Genomic DNA, 22,376 nt, shown 5'->3' on the forward strand with positions numbered 1-22,376 from the left:
GGGGACATTTGGCTGATCCCCATGAAGAAAATGAATGATTTAAATGATATTCAATTAAATGATTTAATTTTGAACCTTTTGTTACTGGGGTTAAGGTTAAGATTAGATTTAGGTGTAGCATAGAATGAATTTGCTTTATTTGTATAAATTTTTCTTTAATAAATTATGTGAATAGGAAGTCCTCACAGTGATAGTAAAACAACCATACATGTGTGCGCACTGAGAAAGGTCCATACTGAGCATTGCCGGAGGACAGGATTGTGTGCAGATGAGACCCAGAAAAGCTCTGACCTGAAATCATAAGATCTCGCCTGAAAATTGCTTTCCCACTGTCTCATATTACCTGGTGGTTCAGTATACTGAATAGATAGATGAATAAATTGAGGTGAGTATAAGTAGTTAGCCAGATAACAAACGTTTAGATACATATACAAATCTTCTGCTGTTGCTCTATAAAATGCTGGTTTTCAGGCAGTGATACTTCCATCAGCAGTTCACAGTTAAGACAAATGAGTGAGAATGTGCACAGAGGGTTACTATGGTTTCTGATATGAGAGGCTGTTTGTGGCCCAGCTGTTCTGTGCAGCTGCTGCTCAGTGCCGTGTTCATTAGCTCCCTTCACAGGCCACTCGCTCCACATTCGGGGCCAGCCAAGGATGAATTCAAGGCAATCACAATAATAGGTTGGCCAATCAGGCTAAACTGTCTTCAGATGCAATTATTTCTGGCCTGTTTTTCACCAAGAACATGTCGGCACCTTGAAAAGGCACCCGCAGTCCTATACAATATGTGTGAGCCAGAGGTATCAAAGTCCAGTCCTGGATGGTCACTGCACTGTTCACCGAATATGTCAAATTTAGACCATGAAAGTGTCCGTAGTGTATGAATGGGTGTGTGAGTGTGTATGTGATTGTGCCCTGTGATGGACTGGTACCCTGTCCAGGGTGTACCCCGCATTGTGACCAATGCTCCCTGGGATAGGCTCCAGTTTCCACCTTGAGTAAGCGGTAGAAGATGGATGGATGGATGGATGGATGAAGTACGCAACAATGCGTTTTGCATAACCACCCTTTATACTGTACACTCTTAGAACCCTTAAAGGAAAACTTCATCTTGTAGACTCAGACTCAGAGCTCCAGGATAGCTTCCCATCTCTGCACTCTTACAAATAAAGGTTCTTCAGTGGTTATTTACAGCACCACAGGTTTTGCAAAGAACCTTCTTCTTGTCAAGAACTAATATGGTTTATGTAGGGTTCTTGAGTGGAGCTATATGGTTCTTTGGGAATAAAGAAGTTCTTTATGCTTCATTATAGGTTCTTCAGAGTAGCGTATTGGTTCTTCACTGTATCATGCCTTAAGAGATTAAAGGGTTCTCTGTGGGACTGGAAAAGCTTCTCCTGGCATCACTCTTAAGAACCTTACTTTGGTTCCTTAAAGCACTAACTAAATGTCTTTTTAAAGAAATTATTAGTTCCTTGCAGCACTGCTGTGTAGAACCCTTTCTGGGTTCTTTAAAGCACCAGTAAATATATGGTTCTCTAAAGAACTTGGGGGTAAAATGTTCTTTGTGTTACTTAAAGGCATCAGGCTGAAATACTCTTTTCGTTCTAATTGGAACCTTTATTTGTAAGAGTGTGGCGTACTCATGCCTCATACCCAAGTGATAGCAAGGACACAGGAATGGGCTGCTGAGGTTGCTGCAGTAATCCCAAATTCCAGTAAACCCAAATTTCAGGATTTTTTTAACTGTAAATGTAACAAATACAAATAAAATAAATAAACAAGCTTTAAAATTGAGTATTTTGTGGAGTTTTCATGTTTGTATGCTATAGCACAAGTCCACCTATAGAGTGCTGCTGTCAATTTAAAGTGAAATGATAGTTTGTTTGTTTGTTTGTTTTGTCAATTGCTCCTGCCATGCTTTGGTCTCATGTTTGTATAGGCTACTTATCTCTCTGCAAGGTGTGTGGAATTGTTTATAGTCTAGTAGTGCTGCATACTTGTGTACTTTCTTTTTCTTTTTGTTGCAACACTGTAATCAACACACATTCTGTTTGTAAAAAGCATTTGGGTGTGATATCATAGCGCACGTCACATATACACTGATTACAATTCCAGCACCTGCAATTTAAAATGCCTTCCTGCATTTCTGCGAGACAGGCTCCGGATCCACTATGACTATGACCAGGATAAAGTGCTTACTGAAGACGAATAAATGAATGAATAATCAACACTTATATGGATTTTGTACCACACACCACTCTTAGACCCCCAGAGTCGTAGAGGGACAATGGAAGTCTGTATTGTATTTGAATGCAGATAATCTAATTCAAAAATCATGCCACAGAATCATGTAAGGCATGTTGTACAGAAGTATTGGTTTGTTCTACCATGTTTTAATCTCTAATACTAATTAAGCTTGCTTTCTAATGCAAGCAGTCTCTGTGTTGTAGTAATTGATTGCATTTGAGCTTTTGTATCACTGCCAGCTGAGTTTCTCACCATGGCAGCACAGGGGAGAATTTATTGGCATGCACTACAACTGTGCAATCAAAGAGCATGACAGAGAAATGTTTATTAAAACCCATAGCTTTCTTTTACTCAATATGTTTTTAACTATGCAGGCTTTGACACTGTGCAAACCACGTCCAGTTATGGATATGCCAATGAAACACAACACCAATACAGTTTGGTGATTCATGCTAGCAATTGAATATGTGTTTAAATATGTTTAAATAATATCATGTAGCCAACGTTTGTTGGTAAACTACACTAAGATGTTCACTGCATGGTCCAAGATTAAACAGAAGGGGGAAATTCTTGTCCAAAAAAAAAAATCTGCATGGAAAGCCTTGATGCACATACATATGCTCCTGATATAAACAAAAATATTGCTTACATCAGTTCCCATCTCTCAGTCTCCTCTGCCTCTGTATCTCTCAGCCTGCTCTGTAATTAGCGGGAAAAATCAACCCACACATTTAGTCACACATTCTGAGTATGGCAAAGGATAAGGAACCCATTTGAAGGCTGTATGTCCAGTATGTAAGTGTTAACCTAAAGCAGAGGCAGCCTTTTTCCCTCATGGTCTGGAGTTTCTTATGATTGACTTAATATTGCTGCTCTTAAATGCTCCATAAATAATTTTTCTTTTCTTTTTTTCCTTTTTTTTTTTAAAGCAGCATCTCATTCATCAGTAGCTGAGGAAATGTAGGAAGAAACAAAGAGAAAAAAAGCTTGACGCTTCATATTTATGTTTCTGGATATAAATAAATAAATCTGTAAATAAGGTGACGCGCGGTTCGGTCCCCGGAGGCCGCGCGCGCGCTGTAATTAAAACGTTTCCGTCTCGCACGCGCCGCCGAGTGTGACGATGCACAATGCAGGTATTGGTCTCGCGGGGGAGGAAAACCGACGGAAACGACAGAAAAGGCACGTGCGTGCCTGTGTGAGTGCTTGCGCGCACTTCTGAGCGTGTTTTGACACTGGAGTATGGCATCTCACATCCAGCTCTTTTAATCTTCGCCTTTGTACGGAAAATAAATAAATAAATAAATATCCACCGCTCAACAGGCACTGTAGGAGCCGAGAATGTTTGTATGCCTAACTATCAGGCTTAATGATAGTGAACTCCTGCCTAATCACTTTATTCCTTCCAAGATTGCCAAATTTTGATTCTCTGTTTCCAGCGCGAGCCTGGTTTAATATAAACCGAAATTCATTATAACCCTGTGCTACGCTAGCTGTCAAAACTCAATTATATTTTCCAGCCCAGAAGCATTTTCATCAGTAGTGTGTCCAGATTTTTTAGCCATGAGGTTGCAACAGGGATTTAAGCCAGCAGACTAAGTGGTGCCATCTCCTAGGATGTTTTCATACCTGTGTCACTTTTGTACACACAAATTTGCAACAAAAAAAATAAAATAAAATAAATAAATAAATAAATAAATAAAATAAAAATTCCTTTTGCACCAATACACAAGCAGTGTTTATTGGATGCATGGCATGTCATCGTGCAGGAATACCTACAGTACAAAACAAGGAGCTGTAAACAAGGAGTATATTATACAATCTATTAGTTATGCAAGCATGCATTTTTTCTCAATGTTTTAAGTGCAAGTACTTGCAACACAAAGGTTGAGCCAATTACAGTGATCTAGTCCTACGAACAGTAGTTATTATGGTGTATATCAATAGGATGTTCCGTCTCCTCCACTGATCATAACAAGCTTTTTCTCCAAGTTGAACCTTCCATCCATCCATCCATTTTCTATATCACTTATCCTACAGGGTCGCAAGGAACCTGGAGCCTATCCCAGGGAGCATGGGGCAAAAGGCAGGGTACACCTTGGACGGGGTGCCAATCCATCATAGGGCACAATCACATACACATTCACACACTACAGATACTTTGAACATGCCAGTCAGCCTACCATGCATGTCTTTGGACTGTGGGAGGAAATGGGAGTACCCGGAAAAAAAACCCGCAGTATGGGGAGAACATGCAAACTCTGCACACACAGGGCCCCGGCAGGAATCACACTAATAGTGCTGGCAGTCTGACATGAATGTGCTAACCACTAAGCCACCATGCCCCCTCCAAGTTGAACCAATCATGTCAATCTGCATGCAGCACCGAGACCGGATAGCTTCCACTCTCAATGCAGACCACATTGGATTTTGGTAGCAGCAAGCCCCATAAAACAATTTTCAAGAGGAGCAGGGGTTGCTTCTCTGGAAGGCTCAAAGGCTCAAAAAACAAACAGACTGTACACTTTGTTTAATTTGCTTTTTATTTCAAACTTACAATTGACTATAATTAGGAATATTGGCAGTACAAGGTTTTGAATTTTCTGATCAGTAGCCCAAAGCCTGAACCACAAAGGCACCAACACCTAGTAGATAATGAATTGTTGTTTTGTAATGCCTGATAATCAATTTGTTCAATACCTATAGCACTACAATGATTATGTCACAACATTCTGTCACAAAGGAGAAGCAGAGACGGATGCAAGTGCAGTTTAAGCAGTTTTAATATATAAAGTCCAGAAAACAAATCCAATATGTAAGGCAGATTCAAAGTCAAGGCAGGCAAAAGGGTCAGGCGATCAGCAAACAGGATGTCATAGAGAAACCAAAGTACAAAAACCAGGGAACAAACAAAGTTAAAAACCCGGAACAGCAATATAGGAAAACAGGGGGAAAAAAAGGTTTGGTAATGCCAGAACACAAATGTGACTGATCAATTACTTCACAGTGATGCAGTAAGAGAATGTGGTTATATATGTACACAGAAATGAGAAACAAGTGCAGACAGTCATGTAACATGGTCAGGAGAGGTGCAGTAACTGATAGATATCGTAGTCTTTTGTCCCTTTTCCGGTATTTGCATGACACGTTACTTAAATCATTATGAGTTATACACGATTAATTGAGTCTAGAAGTACAACCCCAATTCTGAAAAAGTTGGGACAGTAGGGACAATGCTAATCAAAACAAAGAGGAAAGATTTGTAAATGTACTTTGACTTGTATTTAATCAAAAAATGTATAAAGACAAGACATTTGAGGTTTTACCAAATCAACCACAGTTTTTTGAAGGTAACCGTTTATTTTTAAATTGATGCATGCAACACATTTAAAAAAAAGTTGGGACAGGGCAATTTAGGACTAATGTGACAAGTTGAAATAAGAAGGTTATGTGAAACAGGTGGGGAGGCTGGCCAATCTGCCAACAGATGCGTCAGTGAATAATCCAACACTTTGAGAGCAACATTCCCCAAAGACAAATCAGTAGGTTTTTGGGCATTTCACCTTCTACGCTACACAATATAATTAAAAGATTCAAGGAATCCCGTCAAATCTCGGTGTGTAAAGGGCAAGGCCAAAAACCACTTCTGTATGCGTGTGATCTCCAATCCCTCAGACTTCACTGTCTTAAAAACCGTCATGAGTCTGTAATGGAGATCCTGACATGGGCTCAGGAATACTATGGTAAACCTTTGTCACTCAACACCATTCGCCACTGCATCCACAGATGCAAGTTCAGGCTTTACTATACAAAGCAGAAACCGTACATCAACACTGTCCAGAAGCACCGCTGACTTCTCTGGGCTCGGTCTCATCTGCGTAAGCAGATGGTGTTAGCATGGCCTGCTGCAGTCCTGACCTGTCTCTGATTGAGAATGTGTGGTGTATTATGAAGTGCAAAGTAAGGCAACGAAGGCCCTGTACAGTTGAGCAGCTAAAGAAATGCATAATGGATGAATGGGGGGAAAATCCACTTGCTAAACTGAACCAACTGGTGTCTTCAGCGCTCAATTGCTTAATAAGTTTTATTAAAAGAAAAGATGATGTTACACGTTGGTAAACAGTCGACTGTTCCAACTTTTTTGTGTTGCAGTCATCAGATTTGAAATGAGTGTATATTTTCAAAAATAATTAAAATTCACAAAGTACAACATCATATAATGTGTTAATAATGTGTTTTCAATATAGTACAGGATGAACTGAATTTTCAAATAAGTCTTTTTGTTTGTCTTTTTGCATTTTCCATACTGTCCCAACCTTTTCGGAATTGGGGTTGTAGTAGACCTCTGGGCATCAGAACCTCATGGGTCCTTGGTTCTATCTGAGCCTCACGTTACTGTCAGTGTGGAGTTTTGCATTTTCTCCATGGGTTTCTTTTCAGGTTCCCAATTTTCTCTCACTTCCCAAAAACATACCCTTGGTGGATTGGCTATACAAAATTGCTCATAGGTGTGAAGTATGTGAATCAATGTGTGCGTGGTGTCCTGTAATAGACTAGCGCCCCAGTCAGGGTGTACTGAATAAATGAATGAATGAATGAATGGGTAGATGGATGGATGAATATTTTGTAGCACTTGATATTCTATAGATTTCATGAAAAACTACAGCCCTATGGTGATTATTATTATTAAATCAGTATGAGCTAGATATGATTAATTAAGCCTGCTTGAATTGCATAGAAGTAACAGACTTCACAGGAATGTGATTGAATGTCGTTGAGTTGTTGTGGCCATGCCATTTTCATCCCAGCCCAGGATGTTGTTGGGAACATTTACAATCAGGCAACACAGATTCCTGTTATCAGAAGATGAACCACAAAGAAATGCATAAGAAAGGCATGAATCTCAGAGTAGAGTGCTTAGTTGAACTTGCTATGTCATTCATCTTTTTTGAATATTTGATGTTATGCTTTCTTCTTTTTTGCCTGCAGATGAGAAACCTGACTGAGAGGCTGAGTTGCTTTTATCGTTTTTCTTCAGATGAGCCCAGCAGTCGACAAGAAAGGAAACAAAGCATTAAGATGTTCCCAGATTCAATTTGAGTGGAACCAAATGCTCAATGTAGACTACAGTTTTCTTTACTCCTCTTTGTTCCAGCAGGAAGGCACATGATGCTTTGCAGTTGTAATAGCCTATTTAGAGCATGACGTTAAATTTCCTCCCATTTTGAAATGAAACATGTAACCTCACATTGATCCAGCATCAGCACAGTTTTATATACAGGGATGGTGGGGGAGGTGGAGGTGACTCACTGAAGATGCTTACAAAAACATTATGGAGCATACACACATTTACCGGAATTACTGCACAGCCCTCTAGTGGAATGTTACTGGTACTACCTGACTTCCAAACAAGTGTCATTTCGATGTCCAGAGTAGAAGAAAAATGTTGTTTAACAAAGCCTGGGGCACTTACGTGCTGTCTAGGTGCAGAGTTTGAAGCCAAGCTGGACTCAGGTCTACATCTTAACTTATCACAACTCAACACTGTAGCTAAATATTTTAATTTGTTTCTAGCTGGGCTTCCTCTGGCTAAATGAGACATTTTATCTATGCCATAACCTAAGTCCAGTCCATGAAGTTAATCTAGTGAAGGGCAGCGTAAGATTGGAGGAAGGGAAATAATTTAATATTCAAGTCTTCCATTGTATTTCTGCACATTACCTAATGCTCTCTGTGTGAATTACAGAGGTGAGATTGTTCATGAATACCAAGACATGAAATCGGATTTGTGGTATCACAATCATGGAGTGCCATTTTAGCAAATCCCAGAACACTCCACACTGGATCTTTGGCTCGGTGTTCTCTCAGATTGTCCTATAGGCATGCATGCAGTATGTGAAAAATAACTAACTCAACAGTTCCCCCTTCTGTCTGTTTTGGGAGGCTATTATACATCAAAACAAACACTGCTTTTCTGCTAACCACAGCCTGTCAGCTTTTAAATGTTTCCATCTTTTACACATTTCATCACATGGTGTCATATCCAAAATGTGATGATTAATTTATTTTATCTAAGTTACTTATCCCATTTATCCACATCAGAGTTTGAAGGAAGGGGCTATAAAAAAAAAAACTGGGGCATGTTTTTACACATTGAAGCAGTTAAGAGTTTAATGCCTGCAAATTGTCTACTGTCAACGTAAGGACACTTGAAAATAGTAGCCACCTTGGGATCAAACCTGCAGCTCCACAATGTTTAGGACTTCTAAACAAGTGAAAAACAGTTGCATACCCTTTACCTGCAGTACAAAGCATGCCCACTAGGTGACTATACTTACCGGCATTTTATAGTCTTTCTGTCCTGGTTTGATTTCTAAATACTGAGAACTGATTGCTTAATATTGATATATCTTAGTTTATCTGAAATAGGAAATATTAACAAAGGTAGTTTCCATATTCACTCAGGAAAATGACCCATTAGGGGTTTATTTATTTATTTATTTTATTTTAAAGACCACACCTTTCCTTTGATATTTATAGTTAACTTAATGCCATAATCAGCTTCAAATTAATCATCTATCTGTCTATCTATCTATCTATCTATCTAACATTATTATTATTATTAGCAGTAGTAGTAGTAGCAGCTGTAGCAGAAGTAGTACTAGCAGCAGCAGCAATGGTAGTAATAGTAGTAATAGGAGCAGCAACAGCAGTAGCAGTAGTAGCAGCAGCAGCTGTAGTAGTAGTAGTAGTAGTAGTAGTAATAGTAGTAGTAGCAGAAGCAGCAGCAATAGTAGAATAGTAGTAGTAGTAGTAGTAGTAGTAGTAGTAGCCACAGTAGCAGCAGCAGTAGTAGTAGCAGCAGCAGCAGCAGTAGTAGTAGCAGTAGTAGTAGTGTAGTAGCCGTAGCAGTAGTAGAAGTAGTAGTACTAGTAGTAGTAGAAGTAGTAGTATCTGCAGCAGTAGTAGTAGTAGTAGTAGTAGTAGAAGTAGTAGTATCTGCAGCAGTAGTAGCAGCAGGTGTTGCTGTAGTAGTAGTAGCAGCAGCAGCAATAGCAGCAGCAGTAGTAGCAGCAGCAGCAATAGTAGTGGTGGTAGTAGTAGTAGCAGTAGTAGTAGCAGCAGTAGTAGTATTAGTCGTAGTAGTAGTAGCAGCAGCAGTAGCAGTAGAAGTTGTAGCAGCAGCAGTAGTAGCAGTAGTAGCAGTAGTAGCAGCAGCAGTAGCAGTAGTAGTTGTAGCAGCAGCAGTAGCAGTAGTAGTAGTAGCAGTAGTGGTAGTAGTAGTAGTACTAGTAGTAGCTGCATGAATAGTAGTAGCTGCAGCAGTAGTAGTAGTATCAATAGTAGTAGCAGAAGCAGCACTAGTAGTAGTAGTAGTATTAATAGTAGCAACAGAAGCAGCACTAGTAGTAGTAGTTGTAGCAGCAATAGTAGTAGTATTAGTTGTACTTAGCAGCACTAGAAGTAGTAGTTGTAGTAACAGAAGCAGCAGCAGTAGTAGTAGTAGTAGTAGCAGCAGCAGCAGCAGTAGTAGTATTAATAGTAGTAGCAGAAGCAGCACTAGTAGTAGTAGTTGTAGCAGCAGCAATAGTAGTAGTATTAGTAGCAGCAGCAATAGGTGTAGTATTAGTAGCAGCACCAGCAGTAATATTAGTAGTAGTAGAAGTAGTAGCAGCACTAGTAGTAGTAGCTGTAGTACTAGTAGTAACAGATGCATGAGTAGTAGTCATAGTAGAAGTATTAGCAGTAGTAGTTGTAGTAGAACTAGCAGCAGCAGTAGTAGTAGTAGTAGTAGTAGTAGTAGAAGTAGTAATAGCAGTAGCAGCACCAATAATAGTAGTAGTAACTATTAGTATGTGTCCACAAAATGGACACATATTTCATGAATTGTGAGTGAGGAAAAGAAACACTGAAGATTCATAAGCTACAAATGTCTTTTCTTCTGTTGTTTACAGAATGTGAATTCACTGAAGCTTTAATATTACTTCTTATTGTATAGAAATTGGTTAGATTAGTTACTATATATGAAACTTGCATTTAGCACAAAATACTTTGTTTTCACATTCACCAAGCTGGTACTAACCTCAGAGAGAGAAAAGACTCTTGTTCTATAGCTATTATAGAGGCAGATGTTCATTTTTATTAATCCAGATCATTTGCAAGGTTCAGTAACATAGGGAGTTAGTCAAAACACCAGCATTTATATTGTGCCAGCATGAATCATATATAAGTAACAGACCTCTCAGGATTGTGTTTGAGTGACAGAGTTGGTGTGGAAAGACTAGTGTGGACATGGTTTTGAGTTTTGCATACTTCTGCTCTTAAATGCTTATTAAATGTGATTAAAAAATGAACGGTTTTGGTTAGTGCATAATTTACATACAAATATATGTCAGATATAATCACAACTGTCATACAGCTGCTTTTGATTAATGGTTCCCATTCCCATTCCCTGCCTTGTCTTGTCCTATAAAGCAACACACTGCAGACACTTCTTCTGAGTTTAATGCTGGCCAATGAATCATTTCAAGATATGTGTTGTCTGCAGTCTCATTTTTTTGGAAAACTTTGGGCACTTGAATTACTACACAAATAAGTAAAAATTGATGATGATTATTGTATCTGTTCCACCAGAAAATGTGGTTAAATGCACTGAGCCTCAGTCCATGTGATAATAGTTTTGGGATAGTTGGACAGTTATATCTAAATTATGGTTCAATTACCAGATTTTGCTTTTTAGAGTTATTTAGGGCCACTAATTGGACATAAAACCATGACATAATGCTGGAAAAGGAGTCCAAATTCAATTAAAAATAAATAAATAAATACAATAAAATCAGCTAAACAGAGAATTTGCATCATGTAAGCTACACAGATATAAACGTACATATACCATACTACATTTCAGTGGGGAAAAAAATAATATGCCTAATGAAATATGCAATTGCTGGTTGTATCCGTGTTGAGTAGTCTGTAATAAATACGAGATGCATGCAGATGAATACTCCAAAAACATCAACTCAATAATTCATGGAAAATACAATATCTCACAAAAGTGAGTACACCCCTCACATTTTTATAAATATTTGATTATATCTTTTCATGTGACAACACTGAAGAAATGACACTTTGCTACAATGTAAAGTAGTGAGTGTACAGCTTGTGTAACAGTGTAAATTTGCTGCCCCCTCAAAATAACTCAACACACAGCCATTAATGTCTAAACCGCTGGCAACAAAAGTGAATACACCCCTAAGTTTAAATGTCCAAATTGGGCCCAATTAGCAATTTTCCCTCCCCGGTGTCATGTGACTTTTTAGGATGTCAGGGACAAGATTGTAGACCTACACAAGTCTGGAATGGGCTACAAGACCCAAATTATTCGCAAATGGAAGAAACACAAAAGAACTGTCAATCTCCCACAGCCTGGGCCTCCATGCAAGATCTCACCTCGTGGAGTTGCAATGATCATGAGAACAGTGAGGAATCAGCCCAGAACTACACGGGAGGATCTTGTCAATGATCTCAAGGCAGCTGGGACCATAGTCACCAAGAAAACAATTGGTAACACACTACACCGTGAAGGACTGAAATCTTGCAGCGCCCGCAAAGTCCCCCTGCTCAAGAAAGCACATATACATGCCCGTCTGAAGTTTGCCAATGAACATCTGAATGATTCAGAGGACAACTGGATGAAAGTGTTGTGGTCAGATGAGACCAAAATGGAGCTCTTTGGCATCAACTCAACTCGCCGTGTTTGGAGGAGGAGGAATGCTGCCTATGACCCCAAGAACACCATCCCCACCGTCAAACATGGAGGTGGAAACATTATGCTTTTTGGGTGTTTTTCTGCTAAGGGGGCAGGACAACTTCACCGCATCAAAGGGACGATGGACGGGGCCATGTACCGTCAAATCTTGGGTGAGAACCTCCTTCCCTCAGCCAGGGCATTGAAAATGGGTCGTGGATGTGTATTCCCGCATGACAATGACCCAAAACACACGGCCAAGGCAACAAAGGAGTGGCTCAAGAAGAAGCACATTAAGGTCCTGCAGTGGCCTAGCCAGTCTCCAGACCTTAATCCCATAGAAAATCTGTGGAGGGAGCTGAAGGTTCGAGTTGCCAAACGTCAGCCTTAATGACTTGGAGAAGATCTGCAAAGAGGAATGGGACAAAATCCCTCCTGAGATGTGTGCAAACCTGGTGGCCAACTACAAGAAACGTCTGACCTCTGTGATTGCCAACAAGGGTTTTGCCACCAAGTACTATAAGTCATGTTTTGCAGAGGGGTCAAATACATATTTCCCTCATTAAAATGCAAATGAATTTATAACATTTTTGACATGTGTTTTTCTGATTTTTTTTGTTTTTATTCTGTCTCTCACTGTTCAAATAAATGTACCATTAAAATTATAGAATGATCATTTCTTTGTCAGTGGGCAAACGTACAAAATCTGCAGGGGATCAAATACTTTTTTCCCTCACTGTATATATATTTCATTCTTTGGTGAATAAAAATGTATTCATTAGCAAATTTTCTGTGGTATAAGAGAAATAAAACATTCTGTGATGTGTTGTTACAGGAAAATAACAATGAGGTGTGAGGGCCAATGACAGTTATTTGCCAATGATAATAAGTTTAAGTTTAAACTAAAGCATTAACATAAAACTGTAATTTGTGATTGTGATTTTTGAAACAGAGCTGCTGTTAGAGAAAATTAATCAACACCTTCTGACCAATCAGAATCGAGCACTCAAGGACGCTGTGGTATAACAAAGTTTACATAGTGACACGCAGTCAAATTGATTATATTTATATCTACAGTGGGGGAAATTAGTATTGAACGCATCAATATTTTTTTCAGTAAATATATTTCCAATTTAGCTATTCACATGATATTTGCACCAGACATCCATATTAACTCAAGAAATACACACATATAAGGAAATACAAACATTAAAGTCCATAAGTGAAGTTATGTGTAATAAAGCGGAATGACACAGGAAAAAAGTCTTGAATACACTAACTGAAATTCATTTAATACTTAGTGGAGAAGCCTTTGTAATGACAGCTTCAAGACACTTGAATGAAAAACAGGTTGAATGAACAACCTGTATGACAAAATTGATCGGTCGCAGTATTCAGGTGTGATTTTGACCCATTCTTCTAAACATATTGTCTTTAAAACTTGTTCAATTGGATTCAAATCAGGTGACTGACTTGGCCATTCTAATGCCTTGACTTTTTTCTCCGAAACCAATTGACAGTTTCCTTTGCTGTATGTTTTGAATCATTGTCTTGCTGGACGGTCCACCCACATCTCATCTTCATCATCCTGGTGATGGCAGCAGATTCTTCTCAAGAATCTCCCAGTAAAGGGCTCCATTCATCGTTCCTTCAATTATATGAAGTCTGCCAGTACCATATGATGAAAAACAACCCCACACCATGATGCTTCCACCTCCACACTTCACTGTTGGTATACTGTTTTTAGGGTGATGTACAGTGCCATTTCTTCTCCAAACCTGGTGTGTAGTATGACAGCCAAAAAGTTCAATTTTGCTCTTGTCTGACCAGACTTCACTCTCCCAGTATTTCATAGGCTTGTCCAAATGAGTTGTAGCAAACCGTAAATGAGCTTTGACATGCCTTTTCTTTAGTAATGTAGTCTTGCGGGTGAGCGTGAGCAGTGGAGTCCATTGCCTATTGTTTTCTCTGTGACGATGGCACCTGCTGCCTCCAAGTGTTTCTGGAGCTCTTTCTGAGTGGTCGTTGGCTCTTGGGCTACTCTTCTGACTATTGTTCTGAATCCCTGGTCAGATATCTTGCGAGGAGCTTCTGTGTATGGCCGGTTGATGACAGAGTGATGTTGCTTCTACTTGCAGATAATGGCCCCAATGATGCTTACTGGAGGATTAAGAGGTTTTTAAATATTTCTGTATCCAATTCCATCAATATGTTTTGCAACAATAAGGTTGCGAAGATCTTGGAAGAGCTCTTTGCTTTTATCCATCATGAGACGTTTCTTTTGTGACACCTTGGAAATGAAAGTAGTTTGCAGTGCACTCTTTGTCTCACGTTTGTCTTATTTTACCTTTGTCCCTGCTACCGTGTTTTGTTTCTTTAGTTTATGTTTAGTCTTTGCCACAGTGTTTTGCCTTAGTCATAGTGTCTTTTGTATTTTGTTGGTTTGTTTATTAAAACGTTTAAAATTCTGCACCTGTATCCGTCTCAACTTTTGATAATTCCTCAGTACAGTACAGCAAAAACTCTGGGATGTTGGTGGGTTTCCTAACATGAACTGCTTGTTTCTATCTCTATTGGATTAAGGTCAGGATTTTGACTTGGCCATTCCAAAACATTAACTTTATTCTTCGGTAACCATTCTTCGGTAGAACGACTTGTGTGCTTAGGGTCAATGTCTCACTGCATGGCGCACTTTCTTTTGAAATTCAGTTCATGGATAGATGTTCTGACATTTTCTTTTAGAATTTGCTGGTGTAATTCAGAATTCATTGTTCCATCAATGATGGCAATTCATCCTGGCCCAGATGCAGCAAAACAGACCCAAACAGTGTTACTACCACCACCATATTTCACAAATGTTATAAGGTTCTTATGCTGGACTGCAGATGTTACCTTTCTCAAAACATAATGGTTCTCATTTAAACCAAAATTTCTATTTTTCATTTTTCCAATAGCCTTCTTGTCCACATGATCTTTAGCAAACTGCAGACAGGCAGTAGTGTTCTTTTTGGAGAGCAGTGGTTTTCTCCTTGTAACCCTGCCATGCACACCATTGTTGTTCAGTGTTCTCCTGATGGTGGATTCATAAAAAATTAGGCAATGTGAGAGAGGCCTTTAATTGCTTAGAAGTTACCATGGGTTCCTTTGTCACCTTGTGGACTATTACACGTCTTGCTCTTGAAATGATCTTTGTTGGTTGACCACTCCTGAAGAGGGTAACAATGGTCTTAAATTTCTTCCATTTATACACTATCTGTCTGACTGTGGATTGGTGGAGTCTAAACTCTTTAGAGATGGTTTTGTAAACTCTTCCAGCCTGACAACTCAACAACTCTTTATCTGAGGTCCTCAGAAGTCTTCTTTGTTCGTGCCATGATACACTTCCACAAACATGTGTTGTGAAGATCAGACTTTGATAGATCCCTGTTCTTTAAATAAAACAGGGCACTCACTCACACCTGATTGTCATAACATTGATTGAAAACACCTGACTTTAATTACACCTTCAAATTCACCTTCTAATCCTGAGGTTCAAACACTTTTGCCACTCACATATATGTAATATGGGATCATTTCCGTAATAAATAAATAACCAAGTATAACATTTTTGTCTCTTTTGTTTAATTGGGTTCTTTTTGTCTACTAGTAATAATCTGATTTTCTGCTCTGATCTGTAGTAGATCTGTTTTAGGTCATATTTATGCAGAAATCTAGAAAATTCTATTGGGTTCACAAACTTACAAGCACCGCTGTATACTGTTCATGATCCTTTCTTTGAGGCATGAGCTTTTATAATTAATGTGCTGTAACTTAGCATCGTATGTTACAGATTTGTCTAAAACCAGAGTGCTTTGTTTGCGATTAAAGGTATTGTTAGGAAGCTAAGGTTAGTAAAGCTTTGTTAGCATCCAGTATTGCTGTCTCAAATTAAGGTCAGGCAGCTGTTCAGTCTACTGGATCATGTCATCATCAGTTGATAATCAGTGTGATGAACTAGATGGGAATATTTGCATGTTTGGATTGCAGTTTTATATTAGGTACAGTATCTCCAGGTCTACAAAAGGCACCTAATTGAGTGATTCTCCAGATCTAACAGAAATATTACCAAAAAATAAGCAATAATAATAAAATGGGGTGCATGTTAATAACTGAAATGAAAATGATGAATATTTTGCAAATTACTTAAAGCATTATTCAGGTTTTTTTCCCCCCCATCCATCCATTTTCCGTACCACTAATCCTACACAGGGTTATGGGGAGCCTGAAGCCTATCCCAGGGAACTCTGGGAACACAGCGGGGGACACCCTGGAAGAGATGCCAACCCATAGCCGGGCACAATCACACACAAACACCTTCACATACCACAGCAGTTGCAGCTGGTCAATAGGGGGCGCTGGGGTGCTGCCCCCTTCAAGTTATCCAGAGAAGAAGGCTACTTAAACATGTTAAACATAAGTTAAATATATATTGAAAAATAATTATGAAATAAAATTATTTAGTCGTACTATTTGCCTGGTAGTCATGTTAGCATTTATTTAAAAAAATCAAAAAATCTAAATTGTATTTTGATCATATCTGTGTGCCGGGCGCCGGCCAAATAAGTGTGTATGTGGGTCCTTAAATTTTTGAAAAGCAGGCAACTTGAGCCTGCTCTCTAATTGGCTTACTTCAGATTGTCCTCGGGGAGCAGCTCAATGCATGCCAGACACTCCCATTTTGTTGTTAGCAAAGCAATATTGTTTTTATATTTTTTGACCTCATGTGATTGGACCGTTCTCAGTGACTCTCTTTCCCATCACTGCAAGAGATTGTTAACAACAATGTACACGTAGACGCAACATTTATTCCAGATGAAAGAAATTTTGGTTTTATCTTTACCAAAAAAAAAAAAAAAAAAAAAAAACTCTCACAAGGCGTTCAAATGAAGAAAAAAAGGATAAAGTGGCTTGGACCAAATTGACCCAACTTACAAATTTAGCAGCAGTCAAGTGATCGTGGAGACGCTTACACCCAAGTTTCTCCATCAATTATCTTGGGAAACAGAGTTGGCTTGCTGGATGTTATGTAAGTCACACATTTTATTGTTTTCCTTGTTTGCTGTTTCAGAGTCCTGACACTGAAACTTTGCGGACATCGAAGTGGTTACGAGACTTAAACGTCTTTCTGAAAAACGCAAACAGCATGAAAGTATCCGCAGCCATCTTGACAATGCTATGAGGCTACAGTTTTTTGGGTAGCTTAGCTTTGCTAAACATTTAGTCCCTCATTCTGTCCCGCATTACTAACGGTGTGATTATCAGTTTGTTTGTAACCCGCTCCCCCCAACCCCCACCCGAAATTTTTAGCACCAACCAACACTGCACCACAGACAATTTAGATTTGGCAGTCAGCCTACAATGCATGTCTTTAGGTAAAAAGATATAAAGATCAAAATATATATTTAATCAAATATTGCTCTTTAGTCATAAAGTGGATCAGTTAAATTCTCATATAATTATCGAAAATTTTTGTCAAAATAATGTCAGGAAGGGGAAAATGAATGAATGAATGAATGAATAAATAAACCAAAGTACACACCAAATTAAATACACCAAAATCAATTAAAACACCTTAGGTAGGATCTAGCTAGAAATGAGGAGTATATTAGGTTTAATTGATTGAGGAAGCCAAAAAATGACCATCATGATTAAAAAAATAAGATGAATCGTGCAGAAGACATCCTGCCAGTGGAGTTCATGTGCTCTCGGGAGCTGTGGTGGGCGGAGTCAGAGCGCGCGTGAGAAAAGGCGGACGCTGATTGGTCGCTGTCCATGGTACCCAGCTAACACGAGCAGATGGGATAAAGCGGCAACGCGAGCACCTTTATCACAGCGGTTTACTGTCTTCACTTCCGTGTGCGAACCTACGGCTAAAAACATTACCATGGGGAGCACGGCACCTCGCTCTCAGCATGGTCAGTGATGGGTGTATGATCCACAGGCAGGTTTTATTCTCGCAGGTAAGTCGCGGTGCAGCTTTTGTATCATAACACTCTGTGTATCCGTGCTGGAATATAAAACCGAGCAAGAGTGGCTAATATAAGGCTTTTCCCCCATAACGGCAGGTCTTTAAACATGTGACAAACCACTGGCTGGATGGCCAAAGGGTTCATAACATGTTTACACCTAGCATGTTATATTTAAGTCACAAGCTATAAACACACCTGAGCCAGGTAGCAAAGGGGGAAAAAGTTGAATATTAGATGAATATTAAAGTTGGTTTGGGAATCCCTGTGTTCAGCATTTAAAATATTTTGTGTGTTTTAATGTTTTAGTAAGGAATGATGCACAACAGGGTGTGCTGTTGCAGGAAAATAATCAATGAAGTGGTGTGGTGTGGCCTGACACACTCTGTGTTATCACTCTGAAGTATGTTCTACACATCCCAAAATGTTTTATTCCTCTTGTATTACAGTTATTTGCCAAATATGACATTATATTATTAGTTAAACATCATGTTTATTCATTTATAGTTACAGTTAATGTCACATTTAAAACAAATACATAGAAATAAAAAAAACATGTACATAGGCGGGCCCTCACCAGTCTTTTTTCTCAGTTAAATTTAATAACACAACAAAATGTTACTAAAAAAATTCTATAAAGTTCTATGTCCTGACTCTTGGGTGTCAGAAAACGCACTGACTGTAAGTGTATGATAAGTGCATTCTGATACTGGAGACTACTTACATACATGTTATATATTATATATATATATTATGTTATATGTTACATATTATTACATACATGCTGTTATATTATTAGACTTACAGTGGTGGCTCAGTGCTTTAGGCTGTGGGTTACTGGTCAGAAGGTTGGGGGTTCAAGCCCCAGCCATGCCAAGCTACCATGTTGGGCCCTTGAGCAAGGCCCTTAACCCTGTCTTCTCCAGGGTAGCAGTATATCAGTATCATGGCTGACCCTTCACTCTGCAAGCTGGAACATGCGAAAAAAGAATTTCACTGTGCTATATATGTGGAAAATAAAGGCTTCTTCTTCTTCACTTTCATGGAGCATCCCCCATACAAATTCATGTGAAAGAACCATTACTGTAGAAATATGGATTTAATATAAATTTGTGATATGTCATGCAGCTGGCACTAGTGTCAGACCTGGTGTTATACAGCAGTTATTACCGGTCCACTAATTTGATTGGTCGAGCGGCGTTCCAAGAGTGCCTATATTTATTATAACCACACCGGGATGTTTCACTGTGTGTATTACTCCGTTCATCTGTATTCGCCATATAAAATTTCACTTCGAAACAGTTACTACGGTAGTGTTAGTGGCATCAACATGGTAAACTATACTTTTCAGGAATATAACTTTTGACTTAAAATATGAAAGCTCATCAGGTGAAGATGAAAAGGAAGAAGGGAAGCTGATTTCACCTTTAGCAGGAATGTTCAAATCAATGTGAGCCAGTTAGTCAGCATGCTATAAAGTGTGAGTGTGGCTTATTTGGGATCTATTTCCACTTGCGGAGCAAAATCAGACAAAACATTTGGCCATAGTGTGTCCAAAATGTCAATTATTTGATATTAAATTCTTGCTTAAAGAACTGTTGTATAAAATCAATTTTGTGAGTGGAATATTGTTTAATACTGATGCCTTTTGACCTATCTGAATCCAGCTTTCAACAGCACTGTTATGTGAATAATTTCGGTTTACTGAGCAGTAAAGAGCACTTTTAGTCTCTACTAAGGGTTCACACAAACACTATATATTGTAAATCAGTGCAGAGTGGAGGCTATTATAACAGCAAAGGGGCCCAAATCTGGAATGGAATGTTCAACAAGCACATATGGGTGTGATGGTAAGGTGTCCACAATCTCTTGGCCATATAGTGTAGCATTTCTCTATAATGAAGCATTGCGTTTTATATGTAGCTGAAGACCATGTTAGCAAGACTATTATGCAGACCTTCCAGTGTATGTTCTACTTGTTCATGCTCTTATTAATATGTCATGTGGTTATTAAGATGATGAACATTTGCCTTTTTGGTTACAGTTTTGTTTTAGGTCTTAGATCCACAGTGTTAAAGAAAAGGCACTAGGTTTTGTTTACAATTTGGTGACTTCCCACCTCTGATTCAGTCCGGAAGCCAATTCTTAAACTAATTATCACATAAAAATCGAGGCATTGTTCTGTGTTGTGAATCTCCAAGGCTATATTTAGATAGCCTACACAGGGGATCCGACAAGAGCTCCTGAGTTTGTTTACATTTGTGTTTTTACATTTACTTTAACGATTATGTTTTATTTATTATTCATTCCATACACGACTTTTGTATGTAAAAAACAAAAATTTGTGAATGTTGTTTGATATTAATGACTTGGAAGAAAGCAATGCAAAACAATCTAATGATGAAGACAAATAAGTCTTTCCATTCAATTAAGAGAAAAGAAATGGCACCCTAGAAAAAGAGTTAGTGAGCGTCTATGGTCGCCGATGCTCTGCAGTGGCTGACCTGCAATACTGGAAGATATAGCACTCGCCGTACCTTGGAGGAAAGCTTTCACCATTTATTCATCATTTTGATGATATGAGCTGTGCCGTGAGTATGCTTTATGGGTGACATACATTTATGAACATACTCTATGAGTGTATAGAAAATGAGCAGTACTGAAATGTTTGTAAATCTGATGAGAATTTTTTAGTTCACTTCGGTCTATGAAAACATTTACAGACACCTTCACTGTTTTTGGTGAATGAAGTCCACTGTACATATTATTGTCAGAAATACGTCATGGCATTTGAGAAAACAAAACAAATATTATAGTTTTGAATTGTAAGCGATATATGTAATTAATTGTTTTTTGTGTGAATTGTGCATATATAACAACAACAACAACTTTAAACCTCTTTTAAATATTACCAGGAATCAGACACTGACATAACAGACTTTTTTGTATTGGAGAATAGGAACATGTTAAAATAGCCAATTGTCACGAATCGTGACGGATGCAAGTGCAGGTTGTTTATTTGAAAGACAGACAGGCAAACAAATCCAAAACATGATCCAAAACGTAATCCATAAACATGCAAGAGGTCAGGCGATTGGCAAACAGGCATACACGGGGCAAGGCAGGAATCTAGGTCGTGGTCACGGAAAACAGGGTCGATAAACGAAACAAGAAACGAACTATGACGAGGGACTGGAAGCGGATAATCCAGCGCGGACTATGACTATGACTATGACTATGACTATGACATTTAATCTTCCGCGTTGTGTGCTGGGAGGCGCGCGGTATATATGCGGACATGATCAGCGTCTAAACCGCTAGCACCTGAGAGCAATTCAGACCCACGTGAAATCCCAGCCAATGACAGAACAGGGAGGAGACAGAAACATAAACAAAACACACGTGTCCAGATGTCATTACAGTCAACAACGGAAAAGCAGGTGCTCGCGCATTCGCGCTTAGAGCACGCTGCTTCAGGGGGGAATCGTGACACCAATCCTTAAGGTCTCAGCAGAAGGAAAATATCATAACAGAACTTATAGACTATACATTTATTATATACTGTACAGTCATCTGCATAATTATTGGCACACTTTATGTAAATGAGCAAAATAGTATACAATAAAACAAAATTTGTCATGTGAGTTTCAACATATGTTCAACATATGGTGACACTGTATACTTCTATTTTAACAATATATACTCCCCCACCCCCACCCCCCCACCATTTTTTCAGCTCCTAGACAATTCTTACACAACTAACACAATAGCTTCACAGTAGTAGGTGAAACCTAAGATAGAATAAAAAATAACAGCGCTCAGACTCTTCCTGCCATGGCTATTAACACTGGAGAAACTTGTAGAGGGCTCTTGGAACAGACTTCCATGCATTTCAAGATCATTTCTATTCTGAGTGTTGTGCATGTGGATGTCCGCCTTGAATTTTGACCTGAGGTTTTCAATAGAATTTACAGGAGACTCGGGTACCAAGAAGACCATTGCAAAACACTGACGTTGTATGTCTGCAACCATTTCTGTGTTAGTTTAAAGGTACATGTAGAGAAACTACCTTGTTGAAATCATTTATGCCCAAGTGATAACCTCCTGGCAAAGATAAACAAATATATTTTTCCTAGTGCATAACAAAATTAAGAATATACATAAGAGCATCTTGACAACTGAAAAGCTGCAATGGAGTTGTGTAACATTGCTGGTGAGGAAAATCGATTTTAAAAAGCTGCTTCAAGCATGATTATAGTTATTGTAAATATTCTTTGCTATCAATAATGTAGTTATTAATAAGTTCTTATGAGATTGATTTGTTGTTTGAGGAAAGGTAAGTGGTGTTTTCATCTGTTTATGTGGAAAATA

The 22,376-nt window shown here is 38.7% G+C and overlaps 1 protein-coding gene across 3 annotated transcripts in view; it reads left to right on the forward strand.

Moving 5' to 3' along the window:
* Positions 1 to 17,848: 17,848 nt before the first annotated feature.
* LOC108271758 (E3 ubiquitin-protein ligase HECW1) overlaps positions 17,849 to 22,376 on the forward strand; it is a 99,359-nt gene continuing 94,831 nt past the window's right edge. For all 3 annotated transcript variants that reach the window (XM_017479502.3, XM_017479494.3, XM_017479510.3), the window contains exon 1: positions 17,849 to 17,999. Coding sequence is in view for 2 of the 3 variants with exons in the window: in XM_017479494.3 (XP_017334983.1) it covers positions 17,952 to 17,999 (48 nt within the window). In the remaining variant the exon portion in view is untranslated. The remainder of the gene's footprint in view (positions 18,000 to 22,376) is intronic.

The sequence above is a fragment of the Ictalurus punctatus genome, chromosome 1 (assembly GCF_001660625.3).
Source record: "Ictalurus punctatus breed USDA103 chromosome 1, Coco_2.0, whole genome shotgun sequence".
Taxonomy (NCBI): Eukaryota; Metazoa; Chordata; class Actinopteri; order Siluriformes; family Ictaluridae; genus Ictalurus; species Ictalurus punctatus.